At 44.0% G+C, this 27,055-nt stretch overlaps 1 protein-coding gene across 2 annotated transcripts; it reads right to left on the bottom strand.

The window, feature by feature from the left end:
- spats2 (spermatogenesis associated serine rich 2) lies at nt 1-24,537 on the bottom strand. 2 transcript variants are annotated; one of them, XM_076276170.1, is made up of 13 exons: nt 24,447-24,537; nt 18,731-18,815; nt 12,870-12,949; nt 12,401-12,509; nt 11,781-11,830; nt 9,832-10,072; nt 8,925-9,059; nt 7,672-7,807; nt 7,411-7,469; nt 4,666-4,775; nt 4,463-4,565; nt 4,117-4,277; nt 1-3,390 (listed from the first exon to the last, which is right to left on the bottom strand). In XM_076276170.1, exons 2-13 carry the CDS (start codon nt 18,753-18,755, stop codon nt 3,103-3,105), a joined length of 1,497 nt encoding a protein of 498 aa, XP_076132285.1. In that variant the 5' UTR covers nt 18,756-18,815; nt 24,447-24,537; the 3' UTR covers nt 1-3,102. The 2 variants fall into 2 exon arrangements, with proteins under 2 accessions (XP_076132285.1, XP_076132286.1); XM_076276171.1 differs by lacking the exon at nt 24,447-24,537 and adding an exon at nt 23,336-23,495.
- Between the last annotated feature and the right edge of the window lie 2,518 nt (nt 24,538-27,055).

Genomic DNA, 27,055 nt, shown 5'->3' with positions numbered 1-27,055 from the left:
TGCATTTGCTAACAAGTTTTATTTTATAGTAAATGAGAAGTGTGCCAGTCAGAGGTGGCATGGACAGGGGGGTCCAAGTGCTGATTATCTGGAGCCAATGAAAGTGAAGGAGGCACCAGGTAAGGGTGTGGTCAGGTAGAGGCGTTGGGGACGGGCTTATGCAGGTAAGGTTGTGGTCAGGTAGAGGCGTTGGGGATGGGCTTATGTCTTTGGTCCATACTTGGTGGAAATGGGACAGGGTGGGTGAAAAGTAGGGGACAAGAAGGCACTTGAGTTTACAGTTGTCTCAGGAAAAAAAAAAGATGATCTGAACCACAGAGGAAAGAGTTGATCTAAACTACTTCTGTAAGGTCCAGAGTTCAATGGGCCTGATGACACAGCTTCATACATAAATTAGCCACCAGGGGGCAACCAAACAAACGTACAGTTACATATGTACACACTTCAGGAGACGAGAGAAGATGAGAGCAGTGAGCAGTAAATATCATTAACCTGTTGTTCATTCTGGTTTTCCCCGGTCAGAGGACAACTGTTTAAAAAGACTAGAACTAAAAGCTTCAAAAAGGCAGTACAAATGAAAAAGAACATAACAGTCTCTTTGGTGAACACCTTTACAGAAAGAGAATAAATGTCCAAAAACAGACAAAAACACTGAAGAATTTGAGAGGGAGAAAAAAAACCCTACAAAACAACAGGCAAGCTGAAAATCAGTCTCGAACCTTGTGAGAGAAGGCTGCTCTGCTGAACATGTCTGTGGAGGACGGTGTGGGGTGTAAGGCTACATTGGCAGTGCAAATGTGGGCCGAGGCATGAGTGAGTCCAAGTTATGACTGACCGCTAAACGAGCCCTGCACAAACAGCTGGACACAGAGCTCTGTGGGAAGCAGCTCCAGTTAAGTCATTTCACTGAAAGCTCTCATTGCTTTTAAGAAACGTGTGGGCCAAATCCTTCATCGGGTCAAATCCACCATCCTACACCTAACGCTGACCGTTAGCACTAGCCCACGCCTATCCTGCACCAGTGGGGATGAGAATGAGTACATGGTTCTCACTGCTTTTAGGAAATACTGGGGTGGGGGGGGCGTGGAATCTAAAGGGAAAGAAAAACTACGGCCGTCCATAAGAAAAGGAGTTGAAAGCATTTGAACTGAAGAGCACAGTTTAGGAGTTCAGGGTTGTTTTCAGAAGAAGCCATGTCGGCATGTAGTGAATTCTGCACAGGCGTAAACGGCATGGTAGTGTTTGAAGTGACCGGCTCTCTTCACCGAGGTCCAGACGATTGAGGAGATAGCACTCCTGATAGCACTCACTGCCTTTGGGGGGTGGTCTCATGGCTGGAGGTGATAGAAGCTCAAATGCCCCCATGGAATTTGACTCTCCCCAGGTTGGCCAGCGGTTGGGGGAAACTGCCGCAGCAAGGTGGCTACAATGAGGTATATGGCCTAGAGTTTGTTCAGACATTAAAGATGTACATTAATGTGGAGGATTCTCTTCAGCACCTCTTCAGAACATGCGCAGACACACACACACACACACACACACACAGAAAAAACATGGAGGAGAGGTGGAGGCTGAGAACTTATTCCCAAAGGGGGCTACATCGAGGAAGAATGTCAACCTGTGTGTGGGTACATGTGAGGCTTGCTCAGAACGGACTGCACACACAGTGCTCACTCCATGCTCTGTGACGCATGTTACACATATCCAGATTTTGGAACAGCAATAGATCCTTTCAGTTCTACATGCATGTGGACAACTCACAGTGCGGGTGTGGCTACACCTCCACAATGAAGACCAGCGGGAAAGTTAACACATCTGAGAAACGCCAATCTGGTCTCTAGCTCTCTAAATTCATGCAGACACACAGACAAACACGCATACACACACACGGTAAGAAGTCAGATGATTTTGTTTGTGCAGCCACGCACATCTGCACAGACAGCTGGACGGTGTAAGAAGAGAGAACACACACACACACACACACACACACACACACACACACACACACACACACACACACACACACACACACACACACACACACACACACACACACACACACACACACACACACAGATGAGCGGCCCTTGTGGATCCACGTGGCAGAGGAGGAGGAAGAAGAGGAGGAGGGATCTTGGCTGTGTGAGAGCATCTGAGCCAGGAAGAGTGAGGGTTTGGCAGCTCAGCCTGTTAGCCCATCCCAGCCACAACGGCAGAACTTGGGCTCCAGTTCTACACAGCCCAAATCAGAAAACCAGATCAACGACTTCAAAAAACTAACTAAAACAGTCAAGAAATCAGAAATCAAGAGGAATATAGAACACAAATTAAACAGATTTTTTAAAAACAAAAACAAATTCTCAAATTAAAGCTTACACATATTGTTGATGCCCTTACATAGTGCACTAACACAAATACAAATTTAGACTAGATGGTTTGCTAATAGTCTCTGGAATGAACGTATAGGTGTGCGAACGACACCAAAAAAATGTAAAAGTTTAAAACAAAAAAGGAGGCATTTGGAAAGCGCCTGGGTAACGGGGAGAAAAGGATGGATGGAGAGTTCTAGTGAAGGAGAGAGAGAGAACGTCCACAAAGCGCCTGGGTAACGGGGAGAAAAGGATGGATGGAGAGTTCTAGTGAAGGAGAAAGAGAGAACGTCCACATTCCTTCATGAGCGGCCCGAGAGAAACAGGGCAGGGGAGCTTGTACAGATGGCACTGGAGCTCAGCAGAGAACATGTAAACTTGAGTTTGATTCTTCATGGACAAGGGGATGTAGGGGCAAATAGGGGATGTAGGCGTGGGCAAATAGGGCAACGAGTGGTGAAGGGGAGAGGGGTGGGGGTGGGTGGGAGGGGGACTGCGGAGACCCGACTGGCCAATCATGACACATTACAGTGGCCTGGTCCTTCTCTAATGTGCGCCGGCTGTACTGCTCAGCTGCTCTGAGGACTTCAGCTAGTTTTAACGCTGTGTGCCACTGGTGTGTGTGTGTGTGTGTGAGTGTGTGAGTGAGTGTGTGTACAAGATGGCCAGGCTTGGGGTGGTGGGAGGGCGAGGCGGGAGGCTATGTGCTGTGACCGTGCACGGTGTGCGTGTGTCAGGGGCAGTGGGTTCGGGGGGGCCTCTGAGGAAGGCCGTTATGAGCTGGATGAGCTGGATGAGCTGGAAGAGTTGGATGAGCTGGACCATCGTGACGACTGTAAGAGGAAGAGTAGGCCGGGCCCCGGCTGTGGGCAGAGTTAGTGCCGTCGCCGTGATGGCGGTCGCCATGGTAGCGTTCACCCTGGTACCGATCTCCTTGGTAACGATAGCCACCACGCCCAGGGTTCCTGTCGTGGTAGGAGCCATTAAACCGCTGACCTCCGCGCCTGTTACCCTGGTAAACCTGAGCAAGAACACACAAAACAAACAAACAAATAAACAATAGATCACCCTACTCGTACCAAGGTAAGATGGGGTCAGCCCTCTATCAGTCGAACAACATACACTGCCGTTGGGTGTTACTTAGAAATGTCCATTCCACTCCATTATAGACAGAATACCAGCTGAGATCAGTTGCATTGTTTTTTTAATCAGGGCAGCAGTTTTCAGATTATATTATGCGCTTACATAATTGCAAGAGGGTTCTCCAATGTTTTCTCAGTTAGCCTTTTAAAATGATATCAGATTAGTAAACAGAATGTGCCTCTGGATCATTGGATGAAGGGCTGCTGATAATGGGCAATGTAGATATTGCATTAAAGATCAGCCATTTCTTTCTACAACAGTCATTTACAACATTAATGACGAAAACAAGGACATTTGTAAGTGACTCCAAACTTTTGAACGGTAGTTGTGTTGTATGCACAAATCAGCACACGGGTCCTCAGTGAGCTGGAGCTGAGGCTCTGGGGGGCGTTGCCCTGCCTAGCTGTCTGTGTGGCGTTGCCCTGCTCACCTGTCTGTGTGGTGTTGCCCTGCTCACCTGTCTGTGTGGTGTTGCCCTGCTCACCTGTCTGTGTGGTGTTGCCCTGCTCACCTGTCTGTGTGGTGTTGCCCTGCTCACCTGTCTGTGTGGTGTTGCCCTGCTCACCTGTCTGTGTGGCTGGTTGGGGGGCGTTGCCCTGCTCACCTGTCTGTGCGGCTGGTTGGGGCGACCTCCGGGGGGCGGAGCCTGGGTCTGGGGGGCGCTAGCAGAAGCTGCTGACGGAGCCGACACTGCTGGGCCAATCAGGGAGGAGGAGGAGGAGCTACAGCGAGAGCGGCTAGAATAGCCCGTCTGAGGGTGGTACACTGGCAACAGAGAAACACACACAGTTTACCTTGCGCTCAATACAGCCGGCCATCACAGAGCTCAATACAGCCGGCCATCACAGAGCTCAGTGCAGACAGGACTGCGCGCACGCACGCACGCGCACGCGCACGCGCACACACACACACACACACACACACACACACACACACACGAGTGTCCTCACCATCTCCAAAAGACGTGATGTTGGCCTTGAGGGGCTCCAGTTCGTAGGTGAACTTCACAGCTTTCCCCAAATCCTCGTCATACTTGCGCTCGCTAACAAAGTGCTGTGCGCCAGAACACATCCATTAGAGCACATTCCTCAGTGTGACAGCGTATGAAGATACAGTGGGATGCAATCACATGAGATGGGCACATGTGTGGTACCTTTATGTCTGCGCGGAGTTCGCTCAGCTGGTCTTCAGACATGGAGGCTGACTTATCGGTCAAGCGTCGGAGTTCTTCTGCTCGCTTCTGCCTGCCATCCAGAATAGCCACTGCAACACAAGGCAGTTCCATCAAAACACAGGCACACTCACATGCACACTCACAGAGCATGAAATCACTGCACAGAGGAGACTGGGGTTGGGGGGGGGGGGGGGGGTATCTATGACTTAGAATTGCGAATAACCAATATTTGGCCGATATTCTGAGCCTATATTCATTGATCTGTTGCAATAACAACATTACATACTGAATTTGATTTGAATACCGGTACTTCTATGAGACAAAAGGGCAAAATACAGAGTTAAGGATGGTTTATTGAGTAAATGTTTATCCTTTTACATCTTAAACGTACTAATAGTAGGCTACAAATACAGGCTGATACGGGTTAGGCTTCTAGGCTATTCTCCACACTGACAGGCTGCAGAGAAGAGGCATGCACTCTCTGGGAAACACGCACAACCTTGAATGCTCACAGCTGACTCGTTTTGTAAGAGAAGTGCAGGAAATGGCGTGAGAAACATCAATGTAATGCTACTGCAAGTATTCAAATTAGGCTACGAAACAAACAAGTAATTTATAAAAAATAAAAATGAGTCACAGTAAATTTGAACCAGCTGCATGTTGGATTAAACACAAAAAGGCACATTTGGACAAATATCGGCAAAACCGTTGGCCGATATCGATATGCACCGATAAGTTTAAAAATGGCAGAGATATCGTCTAGAGCAGTGTTTCCCAAACTTCCCAAACTTTTTAAAAATGACAGACCATCGCGACCCATATTGTTTTAGGCCACAGGTTCTCAAACTTTTAAATAGCATATAGCACATAACTCAAGTCGTTATATTAGCCTATTTCTGGAGGTTTCTTTGGAAAGTCGAATACATATTTTTCTCTGGAGTTAAACGTTTGCTTGTTTGTAGGCCTTATACTAAGGCTGTGTATTGATGTTGTGACAATTGGCTATGTTGTAAGAATGTGAAATGAATAAATATCAAAACAAGAGGCTTTTGCGCAATAGCCAAAAGATAATGTGCCTTTACTGTAGCCTAGTATAGTTTGCGAAGTGGAAAACGAGAGGAAATAATAGCTTTTAAAATGTCAATTTAAATTGTAGCCTAATAATTGTAGCCGTGGCCCACTGGTTAGCACTCTGGACTTGTAACCGGAGGGTTGCCGGTTCGAGCCCCGACCAGTGGGCCGCGGCTGAAGTGCCCTTGAGCAAGGCACCTAACCCCTCACTGCTCCCAGAGCGCCGCCGTTGTAGCAGGCAGCTCACTGCGCCGGGATTAGTGTGTGCTTCACCTCACTGTGTGTACACTGTGTGCTGTTTGTGTTTCACTAATTCACCGATTGGGTTAAATGCAGAGACCAAATTTCCCCTCACGGGATCAAAAAAGTATATATACTTATATTAAGTATACTTATACTTAATATAATGCACTGTTGTACGTTTTAAATCCGAAATAATAAGGAATGTGAGGAAGTTGCTGTTAACTTTAAAGAGTGCATCTCGAAACTATACAGCCTATGACTCAAATTGAATATGTCCAGTAGGCTACACAGATGTCTGCTTGACAGCACGGTAACTAGATTTTAAATCAGTCAACGGAAGCAGCTGTCCGTTAATGTTCGTGCTGATTCATGTCCCTTGCATTTTGCAACTGCGAGGTCCATGGCAGGTGCCCCACAGAAATGTTCCATTTTGCGAGTGAGATGTCCATGCTGTCCCCTCTGCGATGCGTTCGCCCCCCCCCCCCAGTTTCAGAGCTATTCTAAGTGCAAAATTGCACATAGGCCCTTTCCTGGTCAAATGGTATAAGCTAGGCCTATTAGACAACATAAATTGTGCTGGAGACCCAAATAAAATCTCCTGCGACCCACCTGTGGGTCGCGACCCAGTCTTTGGGAACCAATGGTCTAGAGGAGACTCTTCTGCAATGTCATCTGCAATGCTGTACATGAAAAGCCATCACCTCCATTATCTCAAATTAACTGTAATGGCAGTTACAGAATGTAATATGCTCATGCTATTCAGTGATTATTATATCAATAGCATTATCACTACTACCTTGTTATGGCTTCACCATAAAGCCATCCCTTCAAACCTAAGTCGGTCAGCTTGATTTGGAGGTCTGTATTCCTGAAGCCTGTACACTGTGTGACTGAGCCGAAGTGGCAACTTTGAGCCTCAGGAGTTTCCAAGAGACTCCAGTCAAGCAAGTGAACGCAGAAAAAGCTTAGATTCAGAGTCCCCGTTTTAGATCAACTATGCAGACCAGTGACCAGACAACACAAACCAAACTTGGGACAAGTTTATCACTGAGGCTAGTGTTTCAGACCAAACCTGAGTCATGTCAGCCTTGAAACTGTGACGCAAGTGGCTTTCATATAGAGTAAGTATCATAAGCATACACAGTAAATACATTGATAATAGGAGGAAAGTAGTGTCCCTCTTCCAACAGGCAGATGCTACCATTTACTTATTTGGTAAGTGCTTGTTTTTGTCTTTTTAGAGGAAAGCAGGAATTTTTGGAATTTCTTGGTCTCGATGTTGCTCTACTGTGTTCTCAAACACACACAGAACTACATGCACTCAAACAGGACAAAGGTCTCATTCAAGGATGGGACAAATTTGATACTCTTCCACCCTTAAGACAGACACACAGAGGTATTCATACTCACTGGCTTCAGCTTTCACTTTATCCATCTCACCCAACAGTGCCACCTCTCTGTCCATTAGACTAGAGAGAGAGAGAGAGAGAGAGAGAGAGAGAGAGAGAGAGAGAGAGAGAGAGAGAGAGAGAGAGAGAGAGAGAGAGTTACTCAACACGTATTAGGGAACAGAGACCACATCCTGACTGCCGGTGTGGTGTAAACATGATCCATGTCCCACATTTTGTGAGCTCTGCAGGAAGAAAGGTGGGAGAAGGGGAGCGCGAGTACCAGCTCTGAAGCTCCGCAAACGTCTGCTTCATGCGCTTGATGGAGGTGTCCATCTCATCCTTCACCAGTACGCGGTAGCGCGTCAGAGACGCCGTGCACCTCTGCAGGTCCTTCACCGAGCGGTCGATATTGGAAGCTGAGACAAACAAACAAAAAACGTGAGAAAAAAAAAGTGTACATCTCAGAGACTAGAGTAGATATACACACAACGTGAAACACATCTCAGAGACTAGAGTAGATATACACACAACGTGAAACACATCTCAGAGACTGGAGTAGATATATATACACACAACGTGAAACACATCTCAGAGACTGGAGTAGATATATATACACGGTGAAACACATCTCAGAGACTGGAGTAGATATAGACAAGGTGAAAACACATCCCAAGAGACTGGAGAAGGCTACACACTTCTGCACAATCTGTATGAGGTTAGCAAAGCTTAGATGTTGAGATGGGTTCAGGCATGTGTGTATTTCTCATAGAGGATTCCAGGTCATTCAGCTGGTTCTAATTCACCTCAGATCAACCGAGTGCATCCCTTCAGTGACTTAACTCCATCTGCTCTTTATTTCTCTTCAGAAGCTCACGCTATACTGCAAGCCGTTAGGCCCCGACACACACACACACAGACACACACTCTCTTTAAGGAGGGTGGAAACATCACACACACGTGGAGGACTTTATTAATGACATGTTGGCAGCGGATTGTAAAATGGCTGCGTTGGCCTTGCTCCAGGGGACACTTTGCAGAGCGCACCCTTGTCCTTCCTGTTGGCTGGGTGCTGGGAGCCTTGATGACGTGCTGGGATCTGACACAGCACTTTTATTTATTCATCCCCTGACCCGGGCTTCCTCCTCACGTGGCTGCAGGCCTGTCGTGTCACTACTGCCCTGCCTCAAGCACTGGGGAGAGGAAGTACTCATTCTCAGAAGAGGGTCGGTTGCACGGTTGCTGGAAGTCATAGCAATTTAACAGGCTCATTTTGAGCAGTGTGAAATGTCAAAAGATATTTTTGCGCTTTGCCATCCTGGCCCATTGGTCGCCCACAAGTATGCGAAAAACAAACAACAAAAACAAACAAACAACAAAAACAAACAAACAACAAAAACAAACAAACAACAAAGGTGATTCCAACCATACTGTCCACCTAACAATGACCGACTCTGTTAGTTCTTCTCATCTAATGCTGTTATGATACTGAGGTGGGTGAGGGGTTGTAGAAGCCAAGATTTAGGAAAATCTCACCAATTTTTTTTGCACCTGTGTGGTCATTTGGGTGTGACGAGCTGGAGCTGGAACCAGGTCTGGGACGCGACTTGTTGCTACGGGAACCATGTTGATGGAGTCCAGGGCTTAAAGAATGTTGCTCTGCTTCAGGTGCTAAATTCAGATAGAGACACACACAGACACACACATTACCTTCTGTACAAAGTAGAAATGTATCACATGGAGAGAAGTTCACATGAGATATGTATACAACAAAATTGAGGCCACATTTAGAATATGGTTATAGAATGTGGCAAGTGAAACAGAGAGTGGTTAGTGGTGTAATCCAACACACACACACACACACACTTGCTTTTGACACAGAAGGGAGGAGCAGTCAGGCAGAAGGGAGTGTAACTTTACATATCTCTACTTTCAATTCCATCTTTTGACTACTTGTGGCAGAACACTGTATGTTTGAGCACTGGGGGAAATACAATACGCTCTTACGGCTTAAGTATCCATTACTACACTGGTGGCTTTGGGCTGGGGTTGCAAGCAGAGCTTAACCAAACTACTAATTAGTGGACACTGACCTAACAGACACAACACATAAAGAACGGAAGTGGAGGGACATGATCAAATGAGCACATGCCTTGTGCTATACGCGAGAGCAAAAGATAATTGTCAGCTTTGTGTGTTAATAAAGTCACATGTATGGCTCCACAGATATCCTGTTAAAATCCCCCACTTCATACCGATCAGGTAAGTATTGACTGTAATGCCAATCAGGTCTGGGTTGGAAGCCATCAATAAGAAGCAGCATGTTTGGTTGGCATGAGAGTGTGGTTGTATGAGAGAGTGGTTGTGACAGAAGCCTCTGAGCGCCGTCACCTGTGAGGTCGGCATGAGTGTGGTTGTGACAGAAGTGTCTGAGCGCCGTTACCTGTGAGGTCGGGCAGGTCTGGCGTGGCGGGCTCGGAATCCAGCTCGGCGTCCAGTGACACAGAGTCTAGCTGCTCGCTCAGGGAGTCCAGAGACTCACCCTCAGCGGCCAGCGAACCGTTGGCATGGAAACCGTTGTGCGCGTCGGGCTCCTCGGGAAGCAGGGTGGACTCAGATGGGGTGGGCTCAGGCTCGGGGTCTGCCTCCTTGACCTGGGGTTTAGGCTTCTTCTTTTTTTTGGGCTGGAGGGAGAGGAGAGGAGAGGAGAGAAGAGGAGGAGAGGAGAGGAGAGGAGAGATGAGGTGAAGGACCAAGCAGAGGAGGACAAATGAACATCACCACCAGCACTGACGCTAAAGTCATTTCCAATGCTGAGACGGGATATGAATGTGGCTACGCTTGCCAAAAGGGCCATTAAAAATCATTTCTCCAATTTGGCACAATTTTGCCTTCAGATGAACCATTTCAGTCAGTCCAACTGTCTGCTCCAGAGAGCTTGGTGGCAGGGTGAGGAGTAAGAGGACAGCTGCACAAGTCTCAACTCAAAGTATGTCATGTATAGACCCTTTCAGAGGAGTTCCATTATCAGCATCATAGTTGGCCCCACAAGGCTTCCGTTTTAACATTCCATATGTTATCTTAATGCAAAGTAGATTGGAAACCAAATAGAACGTTCAAGCATTGTTTTTGTTTTTATTGTTGAAAGGGTCAAAGGGTGAAAGGGTTGGTGAAGGGGCCCATGGGGCCGGGGAACATGTTGAGGCATGCCATAGCTCGAGGGCCTGGATCATTCCACAAAGAGACTTCAAGTCCTGAGGTAGATTTTTGTGATATTGAGGAAATACAGCTTACTATTAGAACCCTGGAACACTATTTGTGTTTCAGGTTTCACATTTAGAATAATAATGCCAACCTGCACCACCCCATGATCTAATGATGACACTGCAGGATTTACAGTAGAATCAGCACAACTAAAAAAAAAACACTCTGGTTTAAAACACTCATACAACCATTACTATTGTAAGTGGAATTCTTCACCATGTACTGTAGGTGCCTAAGAACAATATGCTGCAGAGCGGTTTTAAATCATTCGTGTTCAGGCAAGCTTCCTGTGGCTAAAATCATAGAGCTGAACCTGATTGATTTGGCACAAAAAGTGGTGACAGAAAATATGTGCGTGTGTGTGTGTGTGTGTGTGTGTGTTAGGGCTGCAACAATTAATCGATTTGTTGTCAACTATTAAATTGCCAACTATTTTGGTAATCGGTTAAATTTCTGATTGCAGCTTCTTAAACTTGAATATCTTCAGCTTTACTTATTTAGGAGTAACAATAGGACTAAGGTTATTTGAGGCCATAATTTTAGGCTTTGGTAAACAATGATCAACATTTTTTTTTCTTCAATATTTTAGCGATCAATCAAGTACATAATCTACAGTTCCTCAAACAATGAAAATAATAGTTAGTTAGTATTGTAAGTGGAATTCTTCACCATGTACTGTAGATGCCATATCTTAGAACAATATGTTGCAGAGCTGTTTTAAATCATTCGTGTTCAGGCAAGCTCCCTGTGGCTAAAATCAGAGCTGAACCTGATTGATTTGGCACAAAAAGTGGAGAGAGAGAAAGAGAAAATGTGTGTGTGTGTGTGTGTGTATGTATGTGTTAGGGCTGCAACAATTAATCGATTCGTTGTCAACTATTAAATTGCCAACTATTTTGGTAATTGGTAAAAATTCTGATGGCAGCTTCTTAAACTTGAATATGTTCAGTTCCTTCAATTTAGGAGTAACAATAGGACTAAGATTATTTGAGGCCATAATTTTAGGCTTTGGTAAACAATGATCAACATTTGTGTGTGCACAAAAGTCTGTGGAATGCAGCACTTCAGACAACAATTTTGATCAGGAATGTGACACCCAGAGGAAGTGTCAATCATCTTGGAGCATACCTTTTTTTTCCCAGTGACATTCCATTCCTTCAGGATCTCCACAGCACTTCCTGCCAGAGTTCAAAAGCAGTCGGTCAGTCAGGGAGGGCAAACACAGGCCACTTGCTTGCATGCACGCACGTACACACACACACAAACTCACTCACTAAGCATACAAGCCCCACTTCATTGGGCAACATCTGTGAAGAGGCCCATCCAGAGTGCTCTGCAGCTACATTGTGACGTCTGTCTGTACGTGTGCCACCTGGGGGTGTTTACAGAGGCTCAATCAACCATTCTAGCGTGTGTGTGTGTGTGTGTGTGTGTGTCACATTCAACTAGAGACTAGCTGAACAATCTCATGAGTGTAGTAATCTCCCAGTTGTGGTAAGCTGGCAAACATGCAACCATAACAACAGAAATGTACCAGAGCACAAAAGTGCACTTTAGCTTGGCACACACACACACACACACACACACACACACACACACACACGTAGGTCCAAACATGCAGAGGCACATACACCCACACACACCCCTGTGCCTCCAAACTAACCATGCACTCCTCCCCTTGTTCACACATGTGTACGTGTGCTTAAATGAGTGCTTTTCTGGTCTGGCATCCACTTGTACTACCGTACCTTCCACAAACGCGTGCACAGCGCGGTCCACGCAGTTCTCAAAGTGCTGCAGCACCAGGGCAATCTCGTTGTTGCTCTTGTTGGGGACCACCGCACGCACAGCGTTTATCTGCACAGACCAGACCAAGGAGGGGAGAGAGGGAAAGAGGGCAAAAAAAAAAGAGAGAGAGAGAGAGAGAGAGAGAAAGAGGCAGTCAATCTGGAAAAGATCTTAACCAAAGTCAGCCAAAGCACCCCAACCCACTCTCCCCGCACCTCACCTTCCCTCTGGATGTTTACGATGGTAGTATGAAGCCCAGTTAAACATACTAGTCAAGAAAAAAAAATTCTACCAGAATGGCAGACTGCACAGTATAATAACAGTGTGGCTTCATACTTCAGATAGGAAGACATTAAGTTGGCATGCATGAGAATTAAGCCTGGATAAATACGCTTAGAAATCCGAGAAGAAAAATGCAAAGTGGCCCACCTTCTCCTTCATCCGATCAAATGTTCCTCCCTGGGACATCACCATTTTGGAATGAGTGTCAAAAACGACACCCGACGTATCTGTAAGTGATAATGACAAAGCAGAAAAGAAAATCTTAAACCCACAAGCTTGGGAAAGAGAGCTTGCTGTCTGAGAGGCACTAAGGTAGAGCGCTGCTCTGAAGCACCAGGAGATTGGGCTGCTTTCTGTGGAGCTGGCAGGAGCCTCAGGAGGACCTCCCCCTAAAATGTAGGTCAAGAGGAACTCATCCAAACTGGAAAGGGGGGTGTCCTACAGCAGAGGCCCATGCACTGCTCATTTTTTTCCCCCTTCGTCTTCCTTCTCTTCTTGCTGTGGTATGCCACATATGTCAGCTGGGATGGTTGGCCTGTCTCTCTCTCGCTCTCTCTCTGTGACAAGGGATGCCAACTACTTTTGAAAAGAAAGAGTTGAAGATGACCAGAAACATCGGTTGGTTGTTCTTTATTTAACAAAACTCCATAACGTTGTTTTATGTACACCCGTAAATAAATTACATTTCTGGGGGAGGAAATCTGTAGCCTAACTTAGCAGAGTTTATGTCTTCAACCGCAGAAGTTAGCCTATCTGTGACACCAGCATGTTCGATATCTATCTTGTTAATACGCTGTCATTATAGCAGTCACATGATGATCACATTGCTACCTACAAAAAATTATCTCCTGAAATATATTCAAATTAATCTTTCCTTTACACGATTTAGACAAATCAACATGCCAAACTCAGAAGTTTACTATAGGCTACATCAGGGCATTAGAAGTTTACCATAGGCTAAATCGGGGCATTAGAAGTCTTCTACTGGAAGCCAAATGCCCCATTTTTAGGCATCACGCTGGTGTATGCAAATAAGAGGTCTAGTAAACGGCCTATAGTACAACATACTAATAATTAGGGCTGCACGATATTAGGAAAACATGCGATATGCGATACCATTATTGAGTACTGCGATAACGATATAATTTGCGATATTTAAATATACTGCTCAATAAAGGTTTTCCACACATATTTTGAAACCTTCCACCCTTTTCTCCATTCTCAAACTACATTCACAGAATGTCTGACAGTTCTTGCAAAATAAAACACTCGCCTCAAAAGTTTTACTTGTGCTCAGAACCAAACAGTGACAGAGTGATTCAGTGTATGATTGAAGTGTTCCCTTGAGCAGTATATTTAATGTTTTTTTTTTCATTCTGCTTGCTGCAAACATACACTGTAGGGTTGGGGGGGGGGGGGGGTAAATGTATAATTACAGAAATAAATGTATAATTTTTAAATAATATAAAATATCATGTAGCCTATATGGCCTGATGAAAGTGGACAGCTAAGAGACCTACTGACTAGGCTATCGAAGTTGTGTGGAAGATCGATCTGCTCCTAATCCTCATAAAAGACGGGTGGACAGCCAATCTGAACACTTGTGCACCAACCAGCGGAATATTCCACATTGCCAGCCTTCGATGGGCCTAGCAAAGAAGCTAGGCCTACTTAAGCTATATCGCGGCAATCATCTCAGTCTGTAACCTCATACAGTACGCTGCGCATCCCACGTTATTAGGCTACCGGCATGCCGACTACGAGGGCAGCGGAAAGTGAAAGTAATTGGGCTGCAATCGCACAGTCCAGAAGTAGGTTAAACAACTTTTACAAATAACGAATCCTGATTACCTCTGTGCTGCTGTCTGGGGCTTTTGCTAAATGCAAATCATGAAATACAAGTCTTACAGACAGTGAAAGACAACTTCTGATATAACGATAACGAAAGAAATTGTTTATTTTAACACGGTGGAGAAGGACGCATTTGCGCTGTGTTTGTAACACGGCATCCTTCATAAAACCAAAATATTCCCATATAACAGACGTGCTTTTCCTTTTAGTCACTAATTCCTCTTCACCCAAGTGTAGCCTACCTCGCTCGACTCACTATTTTCAGCCATCACGACTTAGCTCCCGCTTTAACACCTAAAACACCACACACCTAAACTGGTAGGGGACGGGCTTCTTGGGCTGCATGACCGCATCAGTTTGGTAAAATATTTTGACATTCAGAATGTGAATACACCATAGACTGTATGGAATGCGCACGGCACAGAAAATGTATCGAATTTATCGAAAATTAAGTAATCTTTGCGGTATGTCCATCGCAAGTGTTGATATCGCGATAACGATAGATTTTAGATATATCGTGCAGCCCTACTAATAATCTCTTTAATTATTAATTTTATGGAGGGGTGAAATATATGCGTTATTTTTTGATCATATCTGAACTCCTCATCAGAGTTTTGCGAGTGTGACCTTTTTGCATTCGGCTCATCATCATTCATATTCCGATCACCTTTCATATAATGGAGATAGCGCTTTGAAACCAAACTCTTCAAATATTTGATCTTAATTTGATGTCAAAGTTCATTCGACTGATGCTTTTACTTAGTTAGCCGAGTTACAAACTTCCCTTTTCTCATTGACAAAGTATGACCACTACTTGACTTGAGCCTATATGACTTGTTCATCAGATTTTTATGAAACTCTCTCATATTGACAATTACACTCCATGCTAAAAGGCCCTTTGTTCTCAACAACCATTACAAAGTTTACTGCCCATCTCATTATTCCAGGTAGTCCCTCTGTCTATTTGAAATGCAAATACAGTCATCCTCGACACACATGCTTGTGTAAACATACTTATACATGTGCAAACACATGCACATGCCAAAATAGAAGGATGGGGCGGGGAGCAAACATGTTTGTCTACTTCTCCACGCATGCTGCTTTTCCATGGCCTAGTAAAGTCCCAGGGCAGTGACTCAGGAGCCCTGGGACCTGTGGCAGTGCTGGCACAGATATAAACACTCACACCCTGGAGGACAACAGAGGCGCCACAAGAAGAAACAGCTCAACGTGGCCAGCACACAGCCGGGAGCTCACAAGCTGACGCCCTGGCTCTGGGCTTGGTAAGACGACAAAGACGGGTACATCTAGGACGCCCAAAATAATGTGAAGCGTCGGACTAACTCCACAACTAAGCCAGCTCAGATGGTCCCAAATCATTTGGTTTGCAAAACCTGGCCACACAGATTCCAGCTCAACAACACACATCTACTGGTTCCCTGAGAGGGATAAATTATTCAGAGAGGTGATTGTTCACTGTTAGGCCACTAATAGGCCAAAAGCACAAGCTCATCTTTGAGCTGAAATAAAAATCGTTAAGGCCTTACAAATGTGTCACCTGTTTCACAAACCAAACGGTGGTTCAGATCAGCTGCTATTCCTTGGCCTATGTCAAAGATCTTCAGTCATTCCATATATTTAAAACGTCAAAACATGACACCATACAGTGTTACAAAGTTAACATTGTTTGTTCTTTTCCATATAGTTGAACAAATTATGAATTCCAAGTAGTTGATTCAAACATTAGTCATCACCTTTCTCAAATACTGCCCTGAAGCTACTTGGGTGATTTCTATTAAAGGAACTAAGCTAGAGCAGTTAATAGAAGAAGGAATCTTGCCAGTCAGCAATCCCCAACAGCAAAAAGAGTTACAGAAATAGCCCAACAGGTTACACAAGCATCTCAGAACTGACGTCACAACACGTCGTACAAATACAATTAGGTGATACGGCTAGGTGACACTGGCTCTGTGCAAATTGAGCCAGACACTCTTGAACTCTGGATCAAGTTCACTAAGACAGGCAAGAGTGATAAGGAAGTTGTGCAGCCTAGCAACTCATTGATTCCATAAAGCAATACAAACATTCTAGCACATACAGCTGTTCTGTTACTGGGTCAAATGCCATCAAGAGAGAGAGTGTGTACACAGTAGGCCTACACAATTATTTGACCATTTCAAGGTTTACAATTAATACATATAATAATTTTCAAAATACACTGTTTAGAAACATATTCCTAAAAAGTTACCAAAATATCTGGGATTATCCATAACCAGTCTCTCACACTATTCAAAGCTCAAAACAAACATGATACTTTGTTCATCACCTGCTCGTCACCACACCTGTGCTCTAGGAAATTTTTAGAAACTGAAACCAATCTGTTCTTCTTCAACTATTTCATTAAATTGTAGGCTATTATTTGTTCGCTCCTTTCCCAATGTTCTCACATTTGATGATTATCAAAGAAAATGGGGTTCAACTCTTACTTCAATTTTACTTAACTGTCTGAGCAAAGATAAAGCTAACCTTGACACTCATTTAGACTTTAGACCAAGGCTAAACGCTCATAGTGTGCAAGTGCCTTAGGCTTGCGTTACGGACACAACTCATGTGGCGGCATCAGACTAGAAGACACAACGATGCAGACTTTCCTTAACAAAACAGCACAACAGTAGGCAAAGCGGCCACAGGGCCAGGTGTTTGAACCTTTAGCTCGCATCCACACCCTCCCAGCCCATATGATGGCATCTATGCAAACTGCACCAATCCCAACTCCCTTTTAGCACAAGCCTCATTAGTCGGGCAGGTTGCTATGTCTACAGCCAGAGCAAAATACCAACACACCCAAAATTACGCGCTGTGCGATTAACATTCAAAGACAATCAGAGAAAAAAAAGCACATCTTCTCTTTCATCAGCCTGTATGTTTATGCCGAGTATGCTTCTCATAATGCCAGTTCAATTTTGAGGCAGATGCTGTGCACTGTACCTCACATAGATTTGTTTGAACAAAGCATACAGTAGCCTACAGCCGGCACTAAGATGTACTAGATGGACAATGGGATTCTTCAAAATGGCTACTGCAACGTTAAAACATTAATACTTTCTTCACAAACATTACATACATTTCAATGTATTAGGTTAACACTTTTACCTCCTTAAAAAAATTCAAACGAGTTCACTACTTTCACATTAAGTCCTAAGTACTGTCTGGATAATTCTACTACGAACACACTACTTAGAATTCTTTACTAGTGCGGATGCAGTACTGTCGGTCATACTGCCCAGCCTAAATGTGCCTTCATTAACTGATAATACATGATAAGGTTTGCATGAATAATCTGAGTCGGGGTTTAAGAGCAAATCATTTTATAAAAAGAGGCACATCCCAAGTCCTGCTCCTCCCATTTGATCTTGGAGGAGCACGTTTGTGGCGGAGTGTGTCCATGGGTGTGTGTGACCGTGCAGACGTGGCCACGCAGGCGCAAGAGCAGAGTTTGGGATGGAGGAACGCCAGAGCGGCCTCTCTCCTCTCCCCGGGGCCACATGTGTTTCAAGCAAACACTTTCATACTAAAGAAGGCAATAAATACAGGATTATGTCCATAAAGTTATGCAGCATGCGCAACTCAACCAGCTATCCATTTCCGTCTAAATGTGTGTGTATGTGTGTGTGTATAGCGCAGAATTTAACAACCATGTGGTGATTCAGGAAAAGGTGGAACTTTAGGTACTAATGACACACCTCACTGGTATCCCATTCTTTCTCCCGCAAAGAACAAAAGGCTTTTAGACACAGATTTTTTTTATTAGTCGAACGCCCCTAATTCAAACCTTACTAATACTTCACTAGATGTAAAATGTGGTGTATTATCACTCCAATGACTGAGGGAGACCACAATAATGCAAGTGGCGGCCAATGATATGGCTGGTGTGGCCTGAGGTGAGGTTTGGCAGACTGGATAACTTGTGGTGAGTGAGGTAAGATGGTTTACAGTGGGCATAACTCAGGGGATTTGCCTGACAGCAGTTAGGTACGTGTGCCGTGATGGATGGGATGTGTATGGAGAGAAGTGAGTGGGGCCAGGAGTGAACAAGAGAAGATGGTGGGTGTGTGTGTGTGTGTGTGTGTGTGTGTGTGTGTGTGTGTAGGGCTTACCTTTAGGGATGTTTTTCCGGGCCATGCTGTAGTCCACTTGTTGCTTGTCCTAGGTGAAGACTCAGCTCTTACCTTTGTTCAGAAACTAGAGTGGGTGACAGGTAGAGAAACAGGGAAAGAGAGGGTGAGATAAAGAGGAAAAAAAGATCAGCAAAATCTCAGCGTGCTAGGTCCCTCAGCCTAGTGGATGAAGTCTGTTCTTAAGCAGTTTCTGCTGTCTCTATAAGCTCTGTCTGCTCCTGCTGGAGGAGGCCAGCAACGGCTCAGATGACAGCCTGGGGAGGTGCAGGAGCCGGGTCAGCCCAGGACAAACCGAGTGGAGGAAAGCCCAGCATCCACATGTGCACATAAACGCTCTCCCCTCCTCTCACAACTCAGTCATTCTCTCCCCTCCCTCCCTCCCCACCCACTCGACACTTAAAAAGCTTTTCCGTCAATTAATTAGTCTTCTCTCCCTTTCCTACACCTAAACAAATATACTTCACATGAAAACTTCACGGCCCACCTTGTGACTTCCATCAAGCCAAGCCTTTCAAACGGCAGTATGAGAGTCCAAAGTGCCTAGCAATGCATTGGTCTTCACAATTACTACAACCCTCAAAAACAAATGGTTGGACAACATCCATGACCTCCATGTAATGGCCTCTCCAGATGTAGGCCTACACCACACAGAAAAACTTAAGTCACATTGGTTGAGAGTATTCTAGTCCCATTCCCTCTTCAAACCTAACAGTTTGGTGGTGGGGGCAATATGTTCTGAAGAGTTTTCTGTTCAGTACTGCACATCCCTTATGCTTATGAAGCCCATTTCCTCTGCTCATAAACTCATCTGATGAAAAACACATTTGGATGAATGAACATCTGTCTGGCATACAGTTGCAGAATCTGCATTCAATATTGGGCTTGGCGGCGGCGACGACGGCCTGGCCAGGACTGGACTGCGGATCACGGCTCACAGGAGCCATTCCTGCTGATGCAGCTCCACTCCTGTACTTCACTGCCCGTTTTTCTCCAGTTGGAAAAAGGCAACCTGATATACGGACAACCACTCTCCGCTCAAGACGCACTAATCCTACCTTTGCAACTGCAGAAGTGGCGGAACAACAATGCCACATTGTCACAGATGAGGACAGCCACACGTAAAATGAACATACCCTAATCAAATCTGCAGTTCTAGTGATCACCACACTGCCAATCTCAGACACTTCATTCCAGTCAGTTCTCTCCTTAGCCTGCAGTTTGTTGTGGAAAGTACAACATACCCAAGTCCTGTCTGCTCTATTGTGCTGGCTGTCAGCAGGACAAACTACGTCAAACCCCACACAGTTTCTTAACAGCTGACGCACAGATCCTTCAGGGCTTAGAAATACGTTCCAGCTGTTTGCCAAAGAGGAGGGAGAACCTTCAACCCTGTGCTCTTGTCAAGCAGGTTGGGCGTTGTTCAAGTCAATCTCAACAATGCTTGAATATGCCCCACGGGCTCCATTCATATAGGTATGATATCGGTAGAAATCTCATCTTGAACCATTCTTGAAATAGGATACATCTAGGGCCTATCTTTGTCACAGCACATGTCAGAGCCATTGTAGTGAAATCATAGAAAGGGAATTAAGCATGGGGCCAACATATGAATGTATGATTTTATGGGGTGATCCAGCTATGGCCAACAGTAGTGATCGGTGAGGCAGTAAATCTTTGAAAGTCCTGTTGAATTCCACAGAGGAAGGCAGAGCGAGGACTATTGCTCAGTAGATAATAGTCATCTGCCTGGCCAATATGTAGTTTTAAGCTGTTCACCGAATTCAAACTCGCACTGAGCTGCCAACCAATTTTACCTCAGAATATAGTTCTAATTCATTCATTCGAACTCACACAACAGGGGAATTCTACACAAACAGGTGGTGTTTCAAGATATCTTGCAAGCGGACTAAATGCCTGACGGACTGCATGAAGGAATGGGTGGAAATAAGCAGGCAAACATTACTTGAACATTCGGGTTTTAACTGTAGCTTTTAAACTTGACATACGTGTCATACAAATAAAACAATGAAACACGTAAGGGATAATGTATAGAACGCCGGTCATTATTGGGAAAATAAGTCCCGACAGGGTGAACCGGACCCCGACACGCAGCGGAGGGGTCTTGTTCCGCCCTGAAGGGACTTATTTTCCCATAATGACTGGCGTTCTATACATTATCCCGCTTATTATACGGCTACTTGCCAAAACGAAAAAATAAACTCCACGATATGTCTCTTTACACTTATTTGTTACCGTTTCGTCGTGGCTTTTGCTGAGAAACAAATAGTTCGCAACACACACTGAACTTGAATCAAACATTCTTTAAACACAGCTGATCAACCGTCTGCTTTCACTTTTGAATGAAGTTCCAATGCAAGAAGTGACTGGAATACTTGCGGAGTGATATGATCAGCAGCACAAAACCAGTTGCCATTGACATTGGTAATTATATGTTTGCAGCCGAAATCACATTCAAGTCAATGGAGCGTTCTACTAGCATTGTGAAGAGCCGTATAATAATGTTACATAATGTTCTATACTAATTGTACATCAGTTAGCTACATTGAGCTGTTTAAGCAGTTTTGCTGGAGCTGCACGTTCATGGTCTATCAACATCAATTAAACCATGTTAACCTAACAACCAACATGATTACCATAGCAACCACCACTTTCCCCTACAACAGCCTAGCAACCATCTTAATTACCCTCACAACCACCACTATAATATCAACCTAGCAACCACCATAGTAACCAACATTATTACCCTAGCAAACAGCATCGCAACCGCTTTATTCAGCATAGCAACCACCATATGTACCCTAGCAACAACCTAGCAACCATCTTAATTACCCTAGCAACAACCTAGCAACCACCACTACAATGTCAACCTAGCAACCACCATAGCAACTAACTACCCTAGCAATAGTCTAGCAACCATCTTAATTACCCTAGCAACAACCACTACGATGTTAACCTAGCAACCACCACAGCAACCAACATGATTACAACTACAACTACATGATTACAACTATGTCTACCTCTTTGTTTAAGAGGTGTCTAAAGACATTCCTGTTCAACATGCACTTAGTTGTTTAAGCGCTTCTTATGCGTTATGGTTTGTATAATATTGTTTTATTTTCATTAGGCTGTTGATTAATTTGACATTATTGTTTATTATTGATATTCTCCTTAATGTAGCCTTACCATGTCATTGTTTTTATATTATTGATTGAATGGACATTATTGTTTCATTATTGCTTTTTCCCTAATTTTCATTGCTTATTTTATTAGGCTATTGATGGAATTGATATTGTTGTTTATTATTACTATTCTCCTTATTTTAGTTTGACCAACATTCTAATCTGTATTTGTGTGTCGCTTTGGACAAAGGCGTCTGCCAAATCCAGAACCATAACCATAACAAGCAAAACCATTGTAACCATCTTTAATTGATCTGTTTTAACGCTGTATATTTTACATCATATGCATTGCATTTTCATGCAGTGGTCCTTGGAATTGAATTTCTAGTTCATATCCATTGTATTGCTCCCTCTTGTACCTCAGTCACAAACTATAGTGATACCCGAAACTTAATAACACTAACGTGTCAAATCATTGGGGCAAATTATTCTTCAGTTAAACATCTTTATAACCTTTATTTCACTTTCCACTTCCACACTTTTTATTTCAACGAACGGTCTCTCCAGATAGCTGCCTTAACTTGATGCGAATAGCCCATCTAATGCCAGCTGGCTAACGTAAAGATCAAAGGCCACTCATTCACTGGGTCGGACAAGAGTGCATTCCTAAGATAAATGTACCTGATGACAAACCACTGTAAAGTTATCCAATAAGGTTTTTTAGTAAGTAACTTGATTGCTAACCAACTGTTATATGAATGGCAAGCGCCGGTAACATTAACGTTAACGTTACGACTTAGAAGGACTGTGGTTTAACGTTAACGTTAGTATCGTAACTCCCCCTATTACCGTCGGTCCCGTATTTCCACCGTCTTGCGTATATGTGTCACTTAATATCCATTTCTATACAAACCAAGACAGCGGAGTCCTAAAGAAACGCAACCACCCACACCATAGGTGTATCTAAATTAGCTATGTACCAAAAATGACATTTTACCGTGACTCGAAGAGCTGTAAACAGTGTTGTAAGGCTGCGTGTACACAACCGCTTGGAGCTCCAGAGGAATTTTAATTTCATGACGAGAATTCTCGGTCTAACCGTTCATGTGCCGTTGAAACGGTGTAAATAGGCGACCAATCAGGCCAGCACTATAACTCCGAGCGTGGTAAACAAAATCGGATATTTCAGGCAGTAAATGCTCCCGTTAAGAACCAAACCAGATTTGTTTCAAATCTACACATCTATGGCTAATGAAAAATGTAAGGTTAATTTAGTAAATGTTATTTTGAAGTGTTAAAAAACATCGTTGTTTTAGAATTTCTGAACAAAAGTGGTGATAATTGGGGGTGTTGATAGCACTATCGCTAACTGGGATAAATTAACGGTAACGGTAACCAAGTTTGCCGACAACAAATTTCAATGGAAAGATTGCATCTAACTTACCCCGAGAACTTGCAGCCTTTACCACAGTCATATCTAATGACCACGGGATCCATCTAACGCGAACGTTAACGGGCACGTTACACTAACGTTATCTAATGATAGTTTCATTTCATTTCAAGTGAAAGTTAACGTTGCTACCTGGCATTGGATTATTCACTTAACGTTAGCGTTAGATGTTTAAAATCACACCTTCATGCACGATCTGGCTAGCTATTTATAACACCAACTTTCTATCTACAGCTAACGTGATCGAATATGCAAACATTTAACGTATTAATAAACACAAACAGCCTAGAAGCTAGGTTGTTACGAGAGAGACGTCTGGTTAGGAATGCTAACGTAACACTGGATAACGTAGCTGAACAAAAGATCACTAACTTTAACGTTAAAAATCAGGGTTGCCTATCGCACACACAGCCGTAATGATGCCTGCAAAATTGCACATGACGTCAAAGACAACTCATGAGTTATTCTCGACATTTCGTCTCCAATGCTTATAATAATATGATAACTAGTGATCCAACTTGCATGCTGAAGCTTGGGCTTTATAGCTAGCTAACTTCGCATGATGTATGTGGCAGTATCTTAGCAACGCTCAATAGCTAGCCAGCTAGATAGGTAATGTTAGCTTCGCAAGCTAACAGTGGCGACACCTACTAAGGGTTGACTTAACTTGTTCAATTACATATGGTGGTCTGAAATATTAACGTTAGCTGTATAGTTGGTCACCTTCTTTAAATACACCAATGCAAGTAGAATGCTAATGCATGCAATACAATGACAGGAAGACAAACTAACACTATGGCTTTACGTAGAGGTACTCTATTACAATATTAGCTTAGTTAACGTTAGCTAAATGCGCACAAATTCTCCCATATATTTCTGATTTGGATAGGTTGACTAGCCAGCATGAACATTAGCTAACGTTATTTCACTAACGTTAGATTCTAGCTGTTGGGTGGCTAGCTGGAAATTATACTATCTTCATTGCACGTACCGTGCACTTCACTGCCCAACCTGTTCACTATGAGTCAAATTTGAGTTAAATTCCAATATCGTTTCTTCTCCTTTTCTTTAGTAAAAACCCAATGTTGATGCATCTGAGGCTCACCTGTGCCTGTAGGGAAGTCCGCTGAATAACGTTACCGTATGAACTGAGCGCTCTGTCCAGCCAGCGTCTCTCAAGCTCTCAACCCGGTTTTAAGTGATATGGCGTCACTTCCGAGCAACATAGCAAACCTGCGATGCGATGCAGTGGCGATGTCAAACGCATGCAAGTGCTGTTGTGCAACACTTGATAATAAAGGCCCTGTTTTGAAACTATTTAATGTAACGTTACATCGGACTAGCTGTTTCACACTTTGTCAGTTATACTTCACTATGTTTATGCTATGTGATGTTCCGATTTATGATGAGTGGAATGACCCAACATTCAACACTTTCTGTGGCAATTATTAATAGGATTTAGAGACCAACATTAAGCTTCCTTTTTGACACGACTGAGATGAGTTGAGGTTGCTGGATGGGCTTGTATCACATCATGTGGTCCATGGCTAAAAATTAGGCTACTGATAGGATTTGAGATAGTATAGGCCCTAGGCTATCAGATACACAGGCAAAGGAAGAAGATTAACAAAAAAAACCTGTTCTGTCGTCAAATATTAATTACAGCAAGTTTCATGTAGAATAAGTTGTTGGTTTTGTGGGTAGAGAACCCATCATGAGTGATGACGGGGGTGGGTCTAGGCCGCCAGACACCAGATGACACCAGATGACTGAAAGGGCTAATGAAACAAGGAAGGTGCCTGCTTGATAACCCCCAGTGAAATGCTCTGGGCTGCTTTGTTGGTCCATATTGCTTTGTCTATATTTGGGGGCCAAGCAGCGAAGCTGCGAAGGCACCCATTGAGTTACTAGCTTTTCCTATTATACTTCTGCCATTGGAGTCTATGGCAGCCCATAGAACGCCTGGCTAAAAAGTGCTGAAATTTGGCAGAAAGTTTCGGGACACTCCACTGACCACTCACACTCATTTACGGATCTCTAAACCCAGCCATCTAGCGCCACCAACAGGTCAAAATTTGGCCGAAAATTGAACCGCTGGGTCTAAAGTTATGAAATTTGGTACACTGATTCAGCACTGTCCCATGGTCACTCTCACCAATTTACAGAACTCTATGCCCAACACTCTAGCGCCACCAATGGGTCGAACCTGGATTGCATTCACACATGTGACAATTGAACGGTGCGTCCGATTTTCACATATCAGGCACTGTTGGAATCCCTGGACTTTCAATGACCCCTACTACGTCACTTTTCGCCATATTGGACCTCCACACTTGGTACAGGGACTTGGTATCTGATTGTGAGGACGCACTACAAAATTGGCATCATGTGGCCTCTATAGGGGGCGCTGTAATACAGGAAATGAGCTTGTATCTCAGCAACGCTTTGGTGTAAAAAGTCCAAACTTGGTATAAGGACCTGTTACCTGATTATGATGACGCACTAGGAAATTGGAATCATTTGGCATCTATAGGGGGCGCTGCAATACAGGAAGTGAGCTCCTATCTTAGCAACGCTTTGATGTATGAAGTCCAAACTTGGTACAGGGACTTGGTACCTCATTGTGAGGACACAGTAGGAAATTGGCATCATTTGGCCTCTATAGGGGGCGCTGTAATACAAGAAGTAGGCTCATACCTCAGCAACGCTTAGTTGTATGAAGTCCAAACTTGATACATGGACATATTAGCTGATTGTGAGGACATGCAAGGAAAGTGGTCTCATTTGACCTCTAGGGGTGCTGTAATAAAGAAAGTGAGCTCATATCTCAGCAACACTTTGGTGTATGAAGTCCAAACTTGGTAGAGGGACATGGTAGCTTAATGTGATAACGCACAAGGACATTGGTGTAATTTGGCCTCTAGGGGCGCTGTAACAAAGTAAATGAGCTTATTTCTCAGTCATTCTTTATCCAATTGCAATCAAACTTGCTGTGAGTGCTTGCTCATGGCATGGCAATGCCATTCCTGCTATAGCGCACTGCTTGGCCCCCGCATTGCTGCTTGCAGCTATACTTACCTATAGTGTTTGGGAGCCACAATTGTAAGTAATGTAAGCCATTCAATTCAGTCATTACGAATGAGAGTAATATGAAGGAAATGTAGGATTTCCCTGTCTGGTCTGCAAACAAGGAAGATGCAAGGAAAGACTTACACCCGTGTTGCCTTGTCATGTCAAAGGAGGCCAGGTAAGTGGACCACTGAGGTGCTAATGTAGAGTGCTAGACGACACACAGAAATGTGCTGAAAACTCAGCTTTACAAGACCACTATCTGAATTGAGTCTGAGAATATCCTCACAGACAGGACAAGGAAAACACTCACAACACTATACTCTTATACATAGCCTATGTGTACTTGCCAAATAAAACCTTGGGGCAATTTCAAGCTGAAATTCATAGTGTTTTTCTTGCTCTGTATGAGTCATATAAGCTACTGGGTGCCTAAATGTCCCTCAGAATAAACAGTATATCTATCTATCTATCTATCTATCTATCTATCTATCTATACAGTGCCTATAAAAAGAGTATTTCACACCCCCCCCCCCCCCTTGGATATTTCCACTTTTACTGCTTTTAGAAATGGAATCTTGATCAATTTAATTTTGCCTTTTTTACAATAATTTACTAGCCTGAAAAATCTTTTTGAAAATATCA

This window comes from Alosa pseudoharengus, unplaced genomic scaffold (genome assembly GCF_046254945.1).
Source record: "Alosa pseudoharengus isolate Yale_2024_CS ecotype anadromous, Long Island Sound unplaced genomic scaffold, YU_APseudo_1.1 YU_APseudo_1.1_scf_9, whole genome shotgun sequence".
NCBI classification, from domain to species: Eukaryota; Metazoa; Chordata; class Actinopteri; order Clupeiformes; family Clupeidae; genus Alosa; species Alosa pseudoharengus.
Note: the sequence above shows the minus strand (reverse complement) of the source record. Positions and strands in the feature narration are given on the sequence as shown.